This window comes from Chrysemys picta, chromosome 2 (assembly GCF_011386835.1).
Source record: "Chrysemys picta bellii isolate R12L10 chromosome 2, ASM1138683v2, whole genome shotgun sequence".
Taxonomy (NCBI): domain Eukaryota; kingdom Metazoa; phylum Chordata; order Testudines; family Emydidae; genus Chrysemys; species Chrysemys picta.
Window position 1 is genome coordinate 14,882,920 of NC_088792.1, and position 18,874 is coordinate 14,901,793.

Consider the following 18,874-nt stretch of genomic DNA (forward strand, 5'->3'; position numbering starts at 1 on the left):
ATTTTTTTGGAATGTTATTTAGGTTTGTTTTTTTCCCCCCACCACCAAAGCAATCTGGTGACATCCACGTGTGAAATGTTTGAGTTGCCAAATCTTCATTTTTTTTTTTTTTGCAGGGTGAAAAAAAAGTTTCAGTTGAAAAATGTCACCAAGCTATACCTGGTAGGTACCGATAATCTACTGATTTCAGTGAAACTGCAGCAGAGAAGAGAACTAGCACCAGAAGAATGCACCACCCCACTGGAGAGCACTAGCAATAGCTCAGGGACACACCAATGTGAAGAGCTAATACTACGCCCCTGGAGAAATCGTGCAGGAAAATGTGCAGTCAGAGCCTTGTAGAAAGAGGGTGGAGGAACGCTTGTGGTGAAGGCTGCACTCGATGAACCAGGGGACCTGGTTCCAGTCTCAGGGATGCGCTTGACTTCACTGGGAGTTGCCGATGCGTGTCAGAAGGCAGAGTCTGACTCTGAAAACGTAGAGTAGACACCAGAGGTCTTAAAATGAACCTTCAAAGAGAAGGTCCTGGTCTGATTTAGTTCGGCGTCCTATCATTTAAGAGACAACCCTCTGCTCCACTGTCTGAGGTGAGGGCAGAGGGGTCTCCAGGACACACACACCCCTTGCTAATCGAGTGGATACTCTGCTGGTGGTTCTATTGGGTGGGGTTGGCTTATTATTACAATGGGTTTGTGCTGTTGCTGGGGTTGTGCTCCAAGTGGGCAAGTGTTATTGTAGGATTTATTTAATTTTGAAATAATAAATAGATGCCTCTCCAAGGCTCTAGCTGCCCTGGCCTATTGTTAGTACAATCCCAGCAGCATCACAGTGATCACTTTAACAGGACCTCGGCCCGCCCGTCACCTAGAAACCTTTCCTCGTCGTGGGAAGCGCACGGTTAGCCCTCTCCAAAAACCCTCTCCAACAAGGGGCTTTTGCAGTGTGCCTGGAAGGTCACCAAACCTGGGCTATTTCAGACCAAGGTGCAGAGCAAGTTCCAGAATCCCAGAGTCCTCACAGAATATGCCCTGTCAGCTGCGCCTCATGAGGGATACCCAGCTCGCATGCCCCGCTGACCTCAGCTATGGCAATACGGCAGGGGAGAGAGGTAGGGGGCCCCTCGCGGCCAGTTAGGGCTTTATAGGTTGTAACTGGCCCTGTTGGTTAGAGTCCGCTGCATATGAACTGTGTGTTTAAGAGCTCCCTGAGGGTGGGCTGGAGGTTGGTTGCTGCAGTTAGTCCGGATCTCAGTACATCAATAATACAGAATGGTTAGAGGCATTTGGAAATCAGCTGCTCACCTGGCCACTAATGCTGAGACAGAGTTTCTTCTTAGAGCCACTGCTCGGTGGGCTGAACTGCTCCCTGGAGAGCCAAAGGCAGCGTGAAAGGTCTGAGGCTGCCTCCGCTTATCAGCCCTTTCCATGCTCTCCTCCGTACCTGCTCCAACTCTCTACCTGCTGGCAGCAGAGAAAAGAAGCAAAATCAATGCACCGTGAGTCTGGGGAAAGCCTTTGAAAATCTCTCCATTCCATTTATACCGTGCAGCTGTGTATATTATAGGGGCTAAGCGCTACCTTCCATGACACCTCTGCAAACTCCTTACATCAGTTGGACTGAATGGGGGCAGCGGAAGGTCGAACATGGGTCTCTATAGATACTCTGGCATTCAATGGGGCATGTGACGTTATCTAATTAAAATATAATCATGCAAACCATTGTTGCTACCACTGTTATATAATTGCAACGAATCTTATACAAAGTATAACACATGGCCAGAAAGGGTTAAACAGATTGCAGGCTAACTAACCCAAAGCCGACCTTTAAAGACATGTTAGAAAGTATGTGAATGGTAATTAGGACCATTCAATGTTAGATAGGCTAGAATCTTGAAATGCAAACCTATATTGTTAGAAATTAAAGGTGATACTAATTGTGTGCTTACTTATTAATCTTGTAAATGTTAGCCGTGTAAACAGACAGTTCCTATCTGTCACTATAGCCATTGATTCAGCGATCAAAAGGGAATATTAACATTTAGATGAATCTTGGGTGAAATAATGTCATTGTCTATATGTCTCTTTGAAGTTTGTGATAGACTCCTTAATGGATAAATTATCTTATGTTAATCCATGTAGTTAATTACCTGTGAGGTTTAGAAAACAGAAGGTTACAGCAGAAGCCTGTTGTTTACCCAGGACTGTGTGGTCAAGCAAAACTGTATAAGAGACCCTTGGGTTCTGATCCTGTCATCTCAGATCTGCTTAAGGTTTCATGCAGGGGAAGTCTAAGCCATAAGGATTGAGATCCCAGTCCTAAACTGGAGCACCCTGAATATGATATTGGACATTGGACTATAATCTATGGACTAAATTCTAAAGGAACTCTTTGCAACTACAAAGCTCACCATCTCTGCTATGAATCTGAACCTCAAGAATTGAACTCGTGTCTGTTTGTATATTGATCTTGAACCATACTCTCTCCCTTTTCTTTTTTAATAAATTTGAGTTTAGTTCATAAGAATTGGCTGCAAGCAGGTATTCGGGTAAGATCTGGAATATTTATTAGCCTGAGAGGTAATGTGTCTGATCCTTTGGGATTGGTAGAACTTTTTTATATGATGAATAAGATTTTCATTAATCCTCATCATATCTGACTTGGGTAACTAGGTGGAGGCCTGGGGCTGGGTTTCTTTAAGGAAACTGTGTTGTTGACTTCTTAGAAACCAGTGGGGTAATAAAGAAGCTGTTTTATGCTGGCTTGGTAAACCTAAGTATTGGAATATCCACCAGTTTTTGGGGATTGTCTGCCCCAGTCTTTGCAGTTCACCCTAATTGTGTGACCTCAACTGGCTTCCCCCGGGACCCCGGTCACAGGGCAGAAATATCATAGGAAAGATCATGAGCTTTCTGAAACTACCACCGTGTGTGCAGCTTGTGATGGGGACCATCTTGTTAGACCCTGTCCCCGAGTGGTCAGAGCACTGGCTAGCCATAGTTGGCAGCAGTGCTTAGTGGTTCAAGTCCAGGGAGTTGATGGTAGGGGAACCTGGGCACTCTCATCCTGCAGTTTGAAACCCTGGGGCAGGTAGCTCAGGGATGTGACCTGGGTTAGGGTATCACCCAGCCTATTCTCTTGGTTACTTACAGCATCCCCCCAGGAGAGGGTTAAGAGATTCCCTTCCACACTCACGAGCAGCTACTCCACTGTCTCTTCTGCAGTGGCTAGCGGCTTTGAGTGTAGAGCAGTGCAGGGCTCCTTGCTTGCATGAGTACCCTGACTGAGTGTGCTCCGCTTTTTAAACCCACCTCCATTGAGAGCACTCCCAGCAGGCGCAGCTGGGTGGAGCTTCCTGTGACCAGATCTGCTCCTTAACCCCCTGTTCCCCAGAGTTGGGTTTGTACACCCCATCACAGCTTACGGTTCTGATTCAGGAAAGCGGGTCAGCATGCTTCAAGTTAATCCCACCTGCTTAAATTCTGCCTTGATGAAGGATGATTTCCTGACCTGGGGCCAGGGGCGGCTCTAGGCACCAGCAAAACAAGCAGGTGCTTGGGACGGCAAATTACCAGGGGCAGCATAATGCTGGGGCCCCAGCTCTGACCTGAGGCAGTGTCCTGGGCTGGATCCTGACAACCCTGTTGTTCTCTGACCGGGTGCCGCCGGGGCTGTGCGGCGGGGCAGGGGGAGCCGGCTCAGTGGGGAGTGTGTCCCTGCCACTCTCCCACGGGCAGCGGCCAGCCCCCCTCAGGCAGGAGCCGGTAGCACGGCCCTGCCCTGGTCACGGAGCGCAGGGGGTGGTGGCGGAACATGGCACCCGGGCGGGCCGCTCCTCCAGCACCGGCTGCGGGCTCCTCCTCGGCTTGTCCCTGCCTCCGCATCCTCCTCCTCCTCCCCCCTGTGCCGCCTCCTGCCCGGAGTGGGGAGAGGAGGGGAGCGGCAGATCGGGCTGAGCCAAACTCGTGCCGCTGAGCAGGCCGAGCCCATGGCCAGCTCGCAGGGGTCCCAGGGAGCGGGAGGCCCGGGCACGCTGCCCTGCGATCACCAGCCGCCGGCTGCTTTGCCCCGGGCCCCGGCAGCTGAACCCCGCAGCCGTCCCAGCTCGCTCCACGTGAGAGCTACAGGCGGTGCCCCCCACCCGGCTGGCTCTGTCCCCGGCCATGCCGCAGGGTGACCGCCCAGGACTCTGGGGTGTTGCTGAGGCTGCCCCAAGCCTGGCTCCCTGGGGTCCGCTGCTCCTCCAGCCACGGGGGCCCTAGGCCAGTGTGGGAGCCGGGCCGCAGCCCTGCTCTCAGAGCCTCCTCCCCTCCCCGCGCTACATAGCAAGACATGGGACCGTGGGCAGGACTACTACAGCCATTTCAGACTGGGATTGGCGCCAGGGGAGTGGAGGTGATTGTGCCCTGGCTGGAGAGACCGGGCAGCCCCTTCCCCCCCCCCAACGCCTGCTGCTTGCTCCTGCCGGCACGGGGCTGCGACGCCCAGGTCCAGAGGGCAACACCAAGCCCCGGGTGTGCTCGCAGGGAAGGAGAGACAGGAGGCAGAGCTGTTCGGTGTCTCCCACGCAGCTCCAGGCCCCTCTGGCTACTCGGCAGCGACAGCCAGTCTGGGTAGCCCGCCAGCAGCGTGACTTGGTCCGACCCGCACAGACCACATGAGCCCTGGGGTTGGCAGTGACATCCTGCCTATGCCAAGGCCTCCGGCGAAGGCGCAGCCCTAGCTCTGCCCAGGCAGACACAGCCCAGCTCACTCCATGGTCGGCCCAGTGAGTAAATGAGTACACTAGTAGGAAATGGTTTTAGTTCACTAACTACAAATTCTCAATTTTCATTTTTTTTTTATTTTAAAAAGTTAAAAACAAAACAAAACAAAACAAAAAAACATTACAAAGTGCAAACGTGTAAAAGCCAAAAAAAAAAAAAAAAAAGGACGGGGGGCAGCCACATTTGTTTTTGCTTGGGGCGGCAAAAAACCTAGAGCCGGCCCTGCCTAGGGCCTCAGTGCACAGCCTGAGGATGGTTACAGATGCATGGAAATGAGGAGGAAAATACAGAAGTTCCTCTGCCCAGCTTGGCTATGCACCCTGAAGTGTGAATCCTCATCCAGCCCCTGGTGTTGAGAGTTGCTAGAAACAGCCACACTTTCAATTAGATTAAAAGGAGCAGGGAAAGAGGGAATTGAGAGAGAAGGGAGATGGCAAAGGCTGGGATATTGTGCATACTCTATCCAGGTTGCCTGCTTGTAAATTACAGGGAGGAAGTAAAAGTAACTCACCCTTGGAATTTTCTCCATCAGGAGACATTTGGGTTGAAATTCTGGCCCTGGCCCTATTGAAGTTGGTGGCAAAACTCCCACTGACTTCACTGGGGCCAGGATTTCCCCCTTTATGTCTGTCTCTCTTGAAACCATTTGGGAAAGGTTGTTCAAGTTTTGGGAAATGCTACTAATAAAAATGATAGTATTTGTACAGTACTTACTAGCGTGCTAGGCACGGCAAGGGCTAGAGGCAACACTGAATAAACTAGAACAGTGCTCGTTTTTCTCATTCTTTACGACATTAACTTTTACAAAGTAAAATCCAGCTAAAAGGTGCTCTTTACGTCCAATTTAAGTCTGATGCAGGAGTTAGGTCATTTCAATCTCTCACTACTGGAACCCTACTGGATCTTCATGTCTATCCCTCTGCCAGAGTAGGGTAGAGATCCCCTATTCTTTATCATTGCAAAAATAAACTACTTTAATGGAAGTTTTGTGTCTGTATCTGAGGGCACAATTTGGTCTAGTACCGGTCCATCCTTTAGTCCCAAAGTTATGTGATCTTCCAATTACCTCTCCTTAACTGAGGTGGTAACTGGAGGAGGTGATATTTAGCATTTGTATGCCTCTGCTGCCATCAATATGTCTGTCTAGTTTAATGTCTGTTAACTAGATATGGCTGTATTCAAGCCCCAAGAATAAGTAGCAAAAGTATCAGGCACTGGTCTATAGATCATTAAACTGATATTTCAATATGTACTGAACCTTCTTGGCCCTGGTTTTTGAATGGGTCCTCTAGACATTGCTCTCATAGAAACAATAACTGGCTACAGTTTGGGTGTAAGTTATTTATTTACAATGACAATTCACAATACAAAAAACTGAAACCATTCCTACATTAGATTTTCACATTAAAACTCTCCACTTTGTTTGTAAAGTGTATTTCAGTAGCCATTTGCATTCTCCAAAAGAATAGCCTGGCCAAGATTTTCAAAAGAAACCAGTGATTTTGGGTGCCCAACTGAAGACACGTTAAAGGACCTGATTTTGGTGGCAGAGCACTTCCTGAAAATCTGTCCCCCTCAAGGCCTCTCAAACTGGGCCCCCAAGGAGTGGGGCACCCAAAGCACTAGTCACTTTTGAAACCTTTGGCCACGACACTTTCCGTTTCACATACAAGGATGTTTCAATGAAATAGCATAGATGTTAGAGAAGGAAAAGACTTATTAGATCATCTAGTCCCACCTGCTGTGGGCCAGTATGGAGTTAGGCCATACTGTATACTTTTGCGGTGCATTATGTCTAGTTTTAAATGACTCACAGTGGCGGTCCTTTTAGAAGATTATTCTACAGCCTGATCTCACCATTAGGGACATGTTTCCTGAGATTCAGATGATATGTCCCTTTTCTTAATTTCAACCCATTGCTCCTACTTTACTTACCTTTCTAGAACACGATAAATGTTTCCCATCTGAGCAATGCAACCCCCCAGCTGACAAGAGTACACAGTAATTTCTAGGCTGAGTGAATTCATTTTTCTGCAATCCATCACAGCACAGAATAATAGTTCTGGGGAGAATTCAGAGTTAAGTCACTTACTTGCTAGAATGCTGATCTGAGCCTGGGATATGACTCTGCCATATAATTTGTTTCTTGATGCGCCTCGCAACCATGCAGCTGATCCTTATTCTTGTCCACTCTCTTTGGTGCTAGGAACTTAGGTGGGCAAAGTCCCCCAGCAGGACTCCAATTAAATATTAAAAGTAAGTGGTGAGAGCAGGGTCACCACGACTCAGAGAGCTGGCATGAAAGAGCAGCGTGGAGCATGGCTCCCGCCAGTCCTTCTGAGGCTGTTGCCCTCTCATAAAGTCTCTTACTTAGAAAAACACTGGGGCTAATCCAGATTGCAGCAGAGCTGGTTGGAACATTTCCCCCAAAACGTGCTGTCTCGTTGAAGCATTTTGCAGCCATATATCCGTCTGAGCATCAGAGCCATACACTCAGCCACTCAATAGGCTGGTGGTTAGGGTACACGCTGTGTATACCGAATTGCGTACTGAAGAGAGGTGGCTTATTATTGGAAGAGCAAAAGCGCCGAGAACAAGCTGATCCAGAGGGTGATAGATGTTTGCTCTGCCATACAAAGCAAAGAAAGAGTCTTAAAAAGATTATGAGGAGGAAATAAACCGCTGGCCATTGTTTACAGTAGCGACTTAAGGATCCACCCAAGATCAGAGCCTCTATAGTGCTATGTGTTATATATAGACATAGTAAGGGCTGGTCTAGCATACAAAGTTAGGTTTCACACCCTATGCGATGTAATTAAGCCGACCTAAGCCCCAGGATAGACACCGCTAGGTTGACAGAAGAATTCTTCCATCGACCTAGCTACCATTCCCCAGAGAGGTGGATTTACCACAGCGACGGAGCAGCCCCTCCCGTCCATCCTGTAGTAACTGCCTACTCTACCGCTGCGCAACTGTAGCTGTGCTGCTGTAGCGTATCAAGTGTAGACGTACCCTAGGAGCTAGTTCCTGCCCAGAAGAGCTTGCAGTCTAGGCAAGACAGCTAGATTGTGGGAGAAAAGGAAGCAATATTATCCCCATTTTACAGATAATACCCATCTCTTATATAGCCCTTTTCATCAGTATATCTCACACTGCTTTACAAAGGCGATCAATATCATATCTCCTACGTCTTCACTACCCTCCGTATCGGCGGGTAGCGATTGATTTATCCGGGATCAATATATCGCGTCTCGTTAAGACACGATATATCGATCCCCGAACGCGCTCCCCGTCGACTCCGGAACTCCACCAGAGTGAGCGGCAGTAGCGCAGTCGACGGGGGAGCCGCGGCCGTCGATCCCGCGCCGTGTGGACCCCAGGTAAGTCGATCTAAGATACTTCGACTTCAGCTACGCTATTCACGTAGCTGAAGTTGCGTATCTTAGATCGATCCCTCCCACCCCAGTGTAGACCAGCCCTCCATTTTACAGACTGGGACATGAGGTACAAAGAGATGGAGTGACCTGCCCACAGTTGCACAAGAAATTTGTGGCTAACTCATTACTTAAACCCACATCTCCTGAGTCCTAGTCTAGTGTCTGAAACCCATTGTAAGGGAGTATTATACTGTTCAGCCACTAACTGGCCCTATGTGTAAAATACTTTATTTAAATGAACCTCAGCCGTACCAAGCAGAGCATTAAAGGATCTTCTGATGAACATATCTGGTGTGTGTAAGCAAACTCTGTAGCCAGTCCTTATCTGGCACTGAAATACATGACACACACGACCATCGTTCTTCTCAGGTCTGCGTACAAGACTTGCCTGGCTATGTGCTTGTGCAGGAAGGACAAGCTATGGCACCTGGGGAAACCATTCTTTGTCTAGCCTCCGGAAATAACACCAGTATTCGTCTTTCTCTGCAGCGTGGGGCACGGGTCACTTGCTGGTTTGAATCAGAGTAAATGGCCAATTCTCCGTAACCTGAAGTCGTGACATCAGGATTTGAGGGCTCCAGTAGCTCTACCAGAGGTTATGGGTCTATCACAGGAGCAGGTGGGTGAGGGTCTGTGTCCTGCAATGTGCAGGAGGTCAGACTAGATGATCACGATGGCCCCTTCTAGCCTTATAGTCTGAGTCTAAGTGTGGGGGGAAGCTGAGGTTTGGGAGTGAGAAGCTTAGCGGAGAGAAGCTGGGTGAGTGAGAAATGGAGGGGTCAGGGTAGGGAGGCCGGGGTGAGAGCAGAGGTGATGGGCTGCTCAGAGCTGCTCAGGCTTGTCAGGGGCAGAGTTCCATCTGCGGGGTTCACTGGTTGAGTAACTCTTAATAGCTCACCAAATCGCAACTAACTAGAAATTGCAGCAAGCAGCCTTTAAAATTCACTTTGATTCTGTGGTAGCTAGCTTGCTGAGCTGCCCAAAGGAGCGATCTCCCTCTCTTGGATTTATTGCCACATGCCGCAGGAATAGGCTCCGGGTGAGTTCCCTTTCCAGTTTTGAGCAGTGTGCACCAAGCAGGAGTGGGCACGTCTTGCAAGGCCTTCAAAGCCTGCCATTGCTCCGGCTGCTCTGTGGCGCTGCAAGAGCAGAGACCGGACAAGAACGGTCCTGCCCCAAACCAGCCAGTTTTCCCAGCGTCGTGCACAGCATCAAGGTCTGTGGCTTCACTGGAAAGATTTTGCACAGCAGTGAAGAGCCGCTCTTGATGATGCAAAATACTCTTGTGAATAGATTGCTCTTGCAGGTCTAATACAAAATGATGACCAGGCCTTGAGGGTAGGCTGGGCCCCAATTGAATTAATGTAAATGATCCACTAATTTGGGGGGCTTTTAGAAAGAGCAGTGGTCTCTCCAGTTGGCTCTCACATGGGGAACTGTAGACAAAATATAACTACTGAAGTCAGAATTTGGCAATGGTAACATCTCTGCTCATCCAGGAAGCAAGATGGGATCTCATATGACCATGAACACTGTGGGCCTTGGTCCCCAAATATAAATTACGTTCTGTGAAGTCCTTTCTGTGGGTTTATTCTGCTTGATCTGGAGAGATCAACAAACAACAAAGTCAGTGCTTGAATAGGGGCAGTGAATACTGAATTTGCCAAAGGCAGTTTATAATGGACAAGAATTGCCACATTTACCATCAGAAGATTCTTTGAGCTGGAAAATCATTACCCAGAAGTGTGTACGCTGAAAAAGAAACCTTTGACCCCAGGCTTGAGCCAGTGAGTGAGTGCAAACCAGAAAACTGGGGATATGAACTGACAGCAGATGTCCCAAACTGAGAGGCTGGGCAGTTCTTTCCTCCCTGTGTTATTACTCTATAGAATAACATTTTGTACATTTCTATAGAGCCCGAGCCAAAGCCCACTGAAGTCAATAGAAAGGGTCCCTATGTATCTTCTATCCAAGGATCTAAAAAAAAACACTTTATAAACATTAATGAACTTAGCTCCTCAGCTCCCACGAGGTAGGTGAATATAATGAGATCCGTTTAATGTTATTATTACTAATCGTGTTTATAACTGTAATGCCTATGGGCCAGCCAAGGATGAGGCCCTGTTGTGCAAACACAGAATAATAGACAGTCCTTGCCCTGAAGCGCTTACAATCTAAATAGACCAGCCACACACAGGCAACGGAGAGGGGTAGAACACATGTGCAGAAGTGATCAATGTGGTGGCAGTAAATGGCATGTAGTGCAATGACTTATATATGTATATATATTTTTGAATATATATATTTCTGGTGGGCTTAGTTTGGAGGGAGAGGGGACACTGAAGGCAAGGGAGGTGAGGGGACAGGGCTGGGGAGCAAAGGGTCAGGAGGCAGGTGTGGAGTGAAGCTGAGGGGAAGAGACTCTGGAGGAGGATTGGCACAAACAGCCAATCAGCACAGGGCAGAGAAAGTCCAGGGTAAAATCTGCTGCCCTATTTTAAAATTGTAGGTTGTCATTTTAAATTTCAGGGGGTTCTTGCTCCTGCTGGCAGGCTAGGGGGCTCTGTAGGAAAGCAGGCCCCTGCTTGGGCCCAGAAGCAGTCAGTTAGTAGACAGCCAGTTTAGAGTAAGCTGGGGTGAGTTGTGCCACTCAGATTTTAGGGAGCAGCCTAAGGACATAAGAATGGCCATACTGGGTTAGACCAAAGGTCCATCCAGCCCAGTATCCTGTCTACCAACAATGGCCAATGCCAGGTGCCCCAGAGGGAATGAACCTAACAGGTAATGATCAAGTGATCTCTCTCCTGCCATCCATCTCCACCGTCTGACAAAACAGAGGCTAGGGACACCATTCCTTACCCATCCTGGTTAATAGCCATTAATGGACTTAACCTCCATGAATTTATCCAGTTCTCTTTTAAACCCTGTTATAGTCCTAGCCTTCACAACCTCCTCAGGCAAGGAGTTCCACAGGTTGACTGTGCGCTGTGTGAAGAAGAACTTCCTTTTATTTGTTTTAAACCTGCTGCCCATTAATTTCATTTGGTGGCCCCTAGTTCTTATATTATGGGAACAAGTAAATAACTTTTCCTTATTCACTTTCTCCACATCACTCATGATTTTATATACCTCTATCATATCCCCCCTTAGTCTCCTCTTTTCCAAGCTGAAAAGTCCTAGTGCCTCTTTAATCTCTCCTCATATGGGACCCGTTCCAAACCCCTAATAGTTTTAGTTGCCCTTCTCTGAACCTTTTCTAATGCCAGTGTATCTTTTTTGAGATGAGGGGACCACATCTGTACACAGTATTCAAGATGTGGGCGTACCATGGATTTATATAAGGGCAATAAGATATTCTCCGTCTTATTCTCTATCCCTTTTTAATGATTTCTAACATCTTGTTTGCTTTTTTGACTGCTGCTGCACACTGCATTGACATCTTCAGAGAACTATCCACGATGACTCCAAGATCTCTTTCCTGATTAGTTGTAGCTAAATTAGCCCCCATCATATTGTATGTATAGTTGGAGTTATTTTTCCCAATGTGCATTACTTTACATTTATCCACATTATATTTCATTTGCCATTTTGTTGCCCAATCACTTAGTTTTGTGAGATCTTTTTGAAGTTCCTCACAGTCTGCTTTGGTCTTAACTATCTTGAGCAGTTTAGTATCATCTGCAAACTTTGCCACCTCACTGTTTACCCCTTTCTCCAGATCATTTATGAATAAGTTGAATAGGATTGGTCCTCGGACTGACCCTTGGGGAACACCACTAGTTACCCCTCTCCATTCTGAGAATTTACCATTTATTCCTACCCTTTGTTCTCTGTCTTTTAACCAGTTCTCAATCCATGAAAGGATCTTCTCTCTTATCCCATGACAGCTCAATTTACGTAAGAGCCTTTGATGAGGGACCTTGTCAGAGGTTTTCTGGAAATCTAAGTACACTATGTCCACTGGATCCCCCTTGTCCACATGTTTGTTGACCCCTTCAAAGAATTCTAGTAGATTAGTAAGACATGATTTCCCTTTACAGAAACCATGTTGACTTTTGCTCAACAATTTATGTTCTTCTATGTGTCTGAAAATTTTATTCTTAACTATTGTTTCAACTAATTTGCCTAGTACTGACATTAGACTTACTGGTCTATAATTGCTGGGATCACCTTTAGAGCCCTTTTTAAATATTGGCATTACATTAGTTATCTTCCAATCATTGGGTACAGAAGCTGATTTAAAGGACAGGTTACAAACAATAGTTAATAGTTCTGCAATTTCACATTTGAATTCTTTCAGAACTCTTGGGTGAATGCCATCTGGTCCTGGTGACTTGTTACTGTTAAGTTTATCAATTAATTCCAAAACCTCCACTAATGACACTTCAATCTGTGACAATTCCTCAGATTTTTCACCTACAAAGGACGGCTCAGGTTTGGGAATCTCCCTAACATCCTCAGCCGTGAAGACTGAAGCAAAGAATTCATTTAGATTCTCCGCAATGACTTGATTATCTTTAAGTACTCCTTTTCTATCTTGATCGTCCAGAGGCCCCACTGGTTGTTTAGCAGGCTTCCTGCTTCTGATGTACTTAAAAACATTTTGTTATTACCTTTTGATTTTTTGGCTAGCTGTTCTTCAAACTCCTTTTTGGCTTTTCTCATTACATTTTTACACTTAATTTGGCAGTGTTTATGCTCCTTTCTATTTACCTCACTAGGATTTGACTTCCACTTTTTAAAAGATGCCTCTTATCTCTCACTGCTTCTTTTACATGGTTGTTAAGCCACGGTGGCTCTTTTTTAGTTCTTTTACTGTGTTTTGTAATTTGGAGTATACATTTAAGTTGGGCCTCTGTTATGGTGTCTTTGAAAAGTGTCCATGTAGCTTGCAGGGATTTCACTCTAGTCACTGTACCTTTTAATTTCTGTTTAACTAACCTCCTCATTTTTGCATAGTTCCCCTTTCTGAAATTAAATGCCACAGTGTTGGGCTGTTCAGGTGTTCTTCCCACCACAGGAATGTTAAATGTTATTATATTATGGTCTCTGCTTTGTCTCTCTCTGTTTTTGAGTTCTTACATGTGTTATCATTCTGAATTCTAAGAAATAAGTAGGGTTACATTCCAACCTGCCAGCAAGCGTATTCTATGTATTTATCTAACTTCTCTATTCTAGGTAATGAAACCTAATAACTCTGTGCCTCAGTTTCCCCATCTGTGAAATGAGATAATCATACTGCTGTCCTTTGAGATATATGGATGAAAAGCACTATATAAGAGCTAGATGTTATTATTAGATCTAGCCCATTAGCTTCTAGCCCATTAGTTCCTATTACACTATTTATAACTGTCTCACTGTTACCTTGTACTCCGCCGTTTGTCTATCTACACCTGTTGTCTCTTATCTTACAGTTAGTTTGTAAAGTCTCTGGACTGGGACTGTCTTGTCATTAAATGTATGTACAGTGCCTAGCGTAATGGGGCCTTAATCTCTGACTCAGGCCTCTGGGCACTATTGTAATATAAATAATGTGTCCTATTTTAATTATTATTTGACATAGCTTTGCTAAGTCAGGTAGGTGCTTTATGGAGAAGTGGTAGGAAGACAAGTTTCTGTTTCTGAAGATTTTACAATGCTAGTCCCTAATACCACTATCAGCTGCACATGGAGAGAAGGGCCAGTGTGGTCTTGTGGATAGCTCACTGGACTCAGATTCAGCAGAGCTGCAGTCTCTTCCTGTTTCTGCCACTGGCCTGCTGGGTGGCCTTGGGCAAGTCACTTCATCCCTCTGCGCCTCAGTTTCCCCATCTGTAAAATGGATACCTCCTCCTTTGTAACGTGCTTTGAGATCAGATATAATTTGGGGGAGGGGGAGTAGTGGTGTTCAGTGATCACACTGTTTAAACCTTCTCCAGTTGTTTTCCATATTTCCAGAGAGTTTCAGCTCTGATGGGCTTGTAACTACTCCGTTCTTCCACTCAGGCTATTTCCTGGTTCCTTTTTAAATGCTTAAGATGCTTGCAAGAAGAGCTCTGCTTTTTTCTGTGTCCCGTTCCAACTAGCTGTGCATTACGAGAGCTTCACAGCGACCCACCCAGACTCTCTGTCTGGGAAGCTCAGCTCTTAAAAGGCACAGACAGGGGTAGGCACAGGGGTATGCAGCAAAAGAAGGTGACTGAGTGAGAAGGGTTAGCAGCTGTCTTGCTAGGCTCCATGTATTTCCTCTGGAATTTGTATTTTCTGCGTTGGGTTCACAGGAGAAGCGTGTTTCAAGGAAGAGCTGTAAGGAGGAAGCATGGAGGGCCCAATGTAGGAGAGAGATCCAGCACCAGGGGAGGAGCGTAGGAAGGAACGGCTGCATGGGGAAAAGGCATAGACAGAGCTGGGAGGAAGAAATGAAGGGGGCATTTGTTTAGTTGAGTGGCAATGTGGTCTAATGCCAAGGGCAGCGGCCTGGGAGTTAGGAGAGCTGGGTTGTGGTCTTAGCTCTGCCACTGGCCTGCTGGATTTACATTGGGCAGGTTGCTTCTCCTCTCTTTCCCCTGCCACCATTTGTCTGTCTTATCTGCTTAGACTGTAAGCTCCTCAGGGCAGGAACTGCCTGTTAGTAGGAGTTGGTGGAACCCTTAGCCCATTTGGGGCCTGTATGTTATACCGTAATACCCAGTAATAGTAACATGGCCCAGCTTGAATGAGGGTTGGTATCTGAGACTGAGCAGGGCCTTGGCTGAGGGGAACCAGTGTGGGATTTGAAGAGGGACAGGATGTGATCAGAGGGCACGATAATTTTTGTAGCAGCATGTCCGATGGATTGACGTGAGGCTACAGAGGGCCAGGATTTTATGTGATGAGCTCTGTTTTTGCAGTTATATAATGTTGTTTTGATACTTGTATTGCCATAAAAACTTGGTGAGTTTCTGTGTGTGTGTGTGTGTATGGGTGGGTGGCGTTTTTTTATTTTGCACGTGTTCAGCCTAATTTTTACTGCTTTGTGTTGGTTTGTTCAACGCTTGTTTGGTCCTTACAACTTGGCTTGGTCGTCAAACAGCCTACGTGTGGATTGACTGAGTTGATTCAAGTATCAGAGGGGTAGCTGTGTTAGTCTGTATCCACAAAAACAACGAAGAGTCCGGTGGCACCTTAAAGACTAACAGATTTACTTGGGCATAAGCTTTCGTGGGTAAAAAACCCACTTCTTCAGATGCATGGAGTGAAAATTACAGATACAGGCATAAATGTAGTGACACATGAAAAGAAAGGAGTTACCTTACAAGTGGAGAACCAGTGTTGACAGGGCCAATTCAATCAGTGTGGATGTGGTCCATTCCCAATGATGAGGAGGTGTCAATACCAAGAGAGGGAAAATTGATTTTGTAGTGAGCCAGCCACTCCCAGTCCCTATTCAAGCCCAAATTAATAGTGTTAAGTTTGCAAATGAATTGTAGCTCTGCAGTTTCTCTTTGAAGTCTGGTTTGGAAGGTTTTTTTTGAAAGATGGCTACTTTTAAATCTGTTATTGAATGTTGATTCAGGGCTTTGAGATCAGCATGGTGGATTTTTTTTTTTCAGGTTAATAACAAAAGCCTCATCACCAGACTGTCTGACAGAGCATGGTGGAGAGCGCCACCTTCTGGACTTGTTCTGAAAGAACATGATCTGTGAGGCACTGGGGAAGGGGAAATGCAGTCAAATTAGCAGCTGGTATTCTTTTCCTTGTAATAAAGATGCCGATTGCAAAGTTTGGATCTGGTGTCAAACTTACCCAAAGCCTAGAGGATGGTTGGAACCAAGGAGTTGGCTCAGCCTGCTAGATAAATGGAGGCAAATTTAAAAATAAAAAAATCTTACGGTCAGATTTTCTAGTTCTCAGCACCCCCACCTGGGCCCAGATTTTGGGTCAATTGAAACATTTCTTTTAAATAATTTCAGACCCTTTCATTTGGATTTTAACCTTGTTTCTTTTTTTAAGCATTTTTACTCTACATTTATTAACATTTCAAAATGTAAAGTCAAAATCCAGTAACTTTCTGGTTCAAAAGTATTGAAATAGGACGTCTTGATGATTTTTAACCTTTTTAGCCAAAAAATTTTTGAGTCAGGAGTTTCTTCAAAACCCACCCTATTTCAGGAACAGTTTTGGTTTTAAGGCATTGCATTTTTCAGCAAAAACAACAACAAAAAAGATTTGTTGGAAAAAATTCTGATCCGCTTTAGACTGTTTTGTTTAAGTTCCACCAAAGATTTTTTTAAAAAAATTCCATTTACTGTACAGAAAACAAAGTAAAAAGCAAAAAAATGGAACCTGCTAACAGGTCTCAAAGACTTGTCTTACAAGAGCTTCATCTAGTTCTGCTACAGTTAATACTCTGCCAGCGTATCCTTTATAAAGAATCAATAGCTATATCTATATCTCTGATTCTTGCTGAAGGTTGCCATATGCCATGTCAGGTCAGGAGTGAATTTTTTTTTTTAACTAATTATCAAAAACCAAACAAATCATTGTACTGCTGTTTTGAAATGAAGGCCAAGATTTTCAAAAGTGGCCAGTGGTTGCGGTGCCTCCATATTGGGGGTTCCCCAACTTAAGATAATATGACGGGGCCTGATTTTCAGAAAGCGCTAGGCACCCTGAAAATCAGGCCCAGTTTAAGGCATCTTAGATTGGGCACTGAGAAATTGAGGCCCTCAAAATCATTAGTCTCTTTTGAAAATTAGGCCTAAAGTCATATGCTATTTTCAAGCCAGGTACTAACTTCTCATCACATGAAACCGGGAATGTTTGACCTGATGTTGAGAGGTTTGTTGTCTCAAGGCTCAGCTGGATTCTGTCCTGAGAGGAGTTTGGGTGTTAATTACTAGGAGAATATGGGTAGAGTGGTAGATTCTCCATCTTCTGATGTCTTGAACTCAAGATTGGATAACTTTCTGGAAGATGCTTTAGTCAAAATACAAGTTATTGGGTTCAATACAGGAGTTAGTGGGTGAAATTCTGTGGCCTGGGTTATACAGGAGGTCACACAAGATGACCTAATGGCCCCTTCTGGCTTTGAAAATCTGTAAATCCATGATATTAAGATCGTGACTCATCTCGGTGACTGATGGCAGTCATCACTTTGCAAATTTGAAGGCCGCCCTCTTAGCCAACACAACAGGGACTGAACCAGACCTCCAGAGCTAAAGGCATGAGCTCCTACAGCTTGAGCTAAAGTGCTGGAAAGGAGGGTGTGTGTATGGGTGTGGGAATAACACATTGTGTAAGGATCAGCATAAAGGAGGCCCCATAACTCACCCTGTGGGTTATATAAGCATCCCCCCATGCTGCTCTGCAGACCTCAGCCAAATTATTCCTTCTGCTCTTCAAAGCAAAGACTACCAGGCTGCATTTACTATATGGTCACAACAACCGATGCAGGGCAAGCTCAGAACCACCCAACGTATGTTTTTGGACTTCTTCTTCACTTATAACCAGTGTCCTTCCAGAGAGGAAAGGTGCCATGCATGAACCACCATATTGCCTTTTCTTCTCGGATTGTGTCCTGAAGGTGGCATTGGGCTGAGTCTGGCTCTGTGTGCAGGTCTCCTTTTCCACACCCTGCTCCATACTCTATGCTCCAGGCCTGTAGTAAGGTTGACCTCTGCCAGAGACAATCTCACTCTTGTCTTTTTTGTGCAGATGAATAAAGTGAGATTAGCCATTATGTTGGCCACTTCTTGTTTGTTTTAGAAAGGTTGAGAGAGAAAAGGGTGACCCAGCAGTTTAAGCACAGGGCTGGATAGGTGGCTGTCTGTAGCGCTAATCCCACTCTTGACACCAACTCCTTTGTGGCTTTGGGCGCCTCCCTTCATCTTTCTGCCTCAAATCCCCTTCTCCGTAAATTCTGAAAAGTGCTATATAAGCACCAAGTATTATTAATTACCCACGGCCCTGTTCTGCCACCCTCACACACCTTGAGTAGTACCTACCCCATTCATTTCAATGGTACTGCTCACTAGAAGCAAGGGTGGGTAGAACCGAGCCCATAGCTTGTAGCTCTCCCCACTGAGAGCTCTGATGCTACAGCCACTGTGAACTTGGACCATGCACATGCAGAGCTGGACATGTCCCAAGGGAACTGTTGCTGAATTTTTTCACCCTACCAGTATCTATAGGAGCAAGACACAGTATCAGAAGTTGTTTCACAGGGGGAAATAACCCCAAACAAACCCTGCGGGTTAGACTGTGCCTTCAGCCCTGAGTACACCAGTGGTCCATAAGCTGGCCTGCTCCTGGAGCAGGTCTGAGAGGAACTGTGCCTTACAGACACTCCACTGGCTCTGAGGCACAGTTCCCTCCCTGCTTACCCCTTGCCCCAGCATGGTGGTAGTTTGCAGCCCGCCTGTCCCAGCACTGCAGATTATGACACTCCCTCTGTGCTGGTTTAGCAGCATTAGCTGGCATATTGTGGAGAGTGGAGCCAGACTCCCTGCCCACTCCTCACACACTTGCGCTGGGAGAAAGTATCAGGTATGTGGTATCCATATATATTTATGCTTGGCTGGATTCATGGCCCAGGTAGCATGCACGGGGATCTAAGGGTGTGTGTGTGGGGGGATGTTCTTACAGTGCAGCCCTCAGGAGCTAATATTAGCAGAATTGATTTATTTCCTCTGGTCTGGAACATAAAGCTCTGCA

General features: G+C 46.0%; 1 protein-coding gene and 1 long non-coding RNA gene across 8 annotated transcripts in view; both read right to left on the minus strand.

Moving 5' to 3' along the window:
• XIRP1 (xin actin binding repeat containing 1) overlaps positions 1-6,989 on the minus strand; it is a 51,873-nt gene extending 44,884 nt beyond the window's left edge. For 6 of the 7 annotated variants that reach the window (XM_042859570.2, XM_024101043.3, XM_024101042.3 and 3 more), the window contains exons 1-2: positions 6,856-6,989; positions 1,302-1,460 (exon numbers count right to left, since the gene is read on the minus strand). In XM_042859570.2, the coding sequence (XP_042715504.2) occupies positions 1,302-1,426 (125 nt within the window). In that variant the 5' untranslated portion in view covers positions 1,427-1,460; positions 6,856-6,989. The remainder of the gene's footprint in view (positions 1-1,301; positions 1,461-6,855) is intronic. The other variant, XM_042859565.2, reaches the window with a different exon arrangement.
• LOC135981908 (uncharacterized) overlaps positions 1-18,874 on the minus strand; it is a 98,488-nt gene that overhangs the window by 60,455 nt on the left and 19,159 nt on the right. The window lies entirely within an intron of this gene.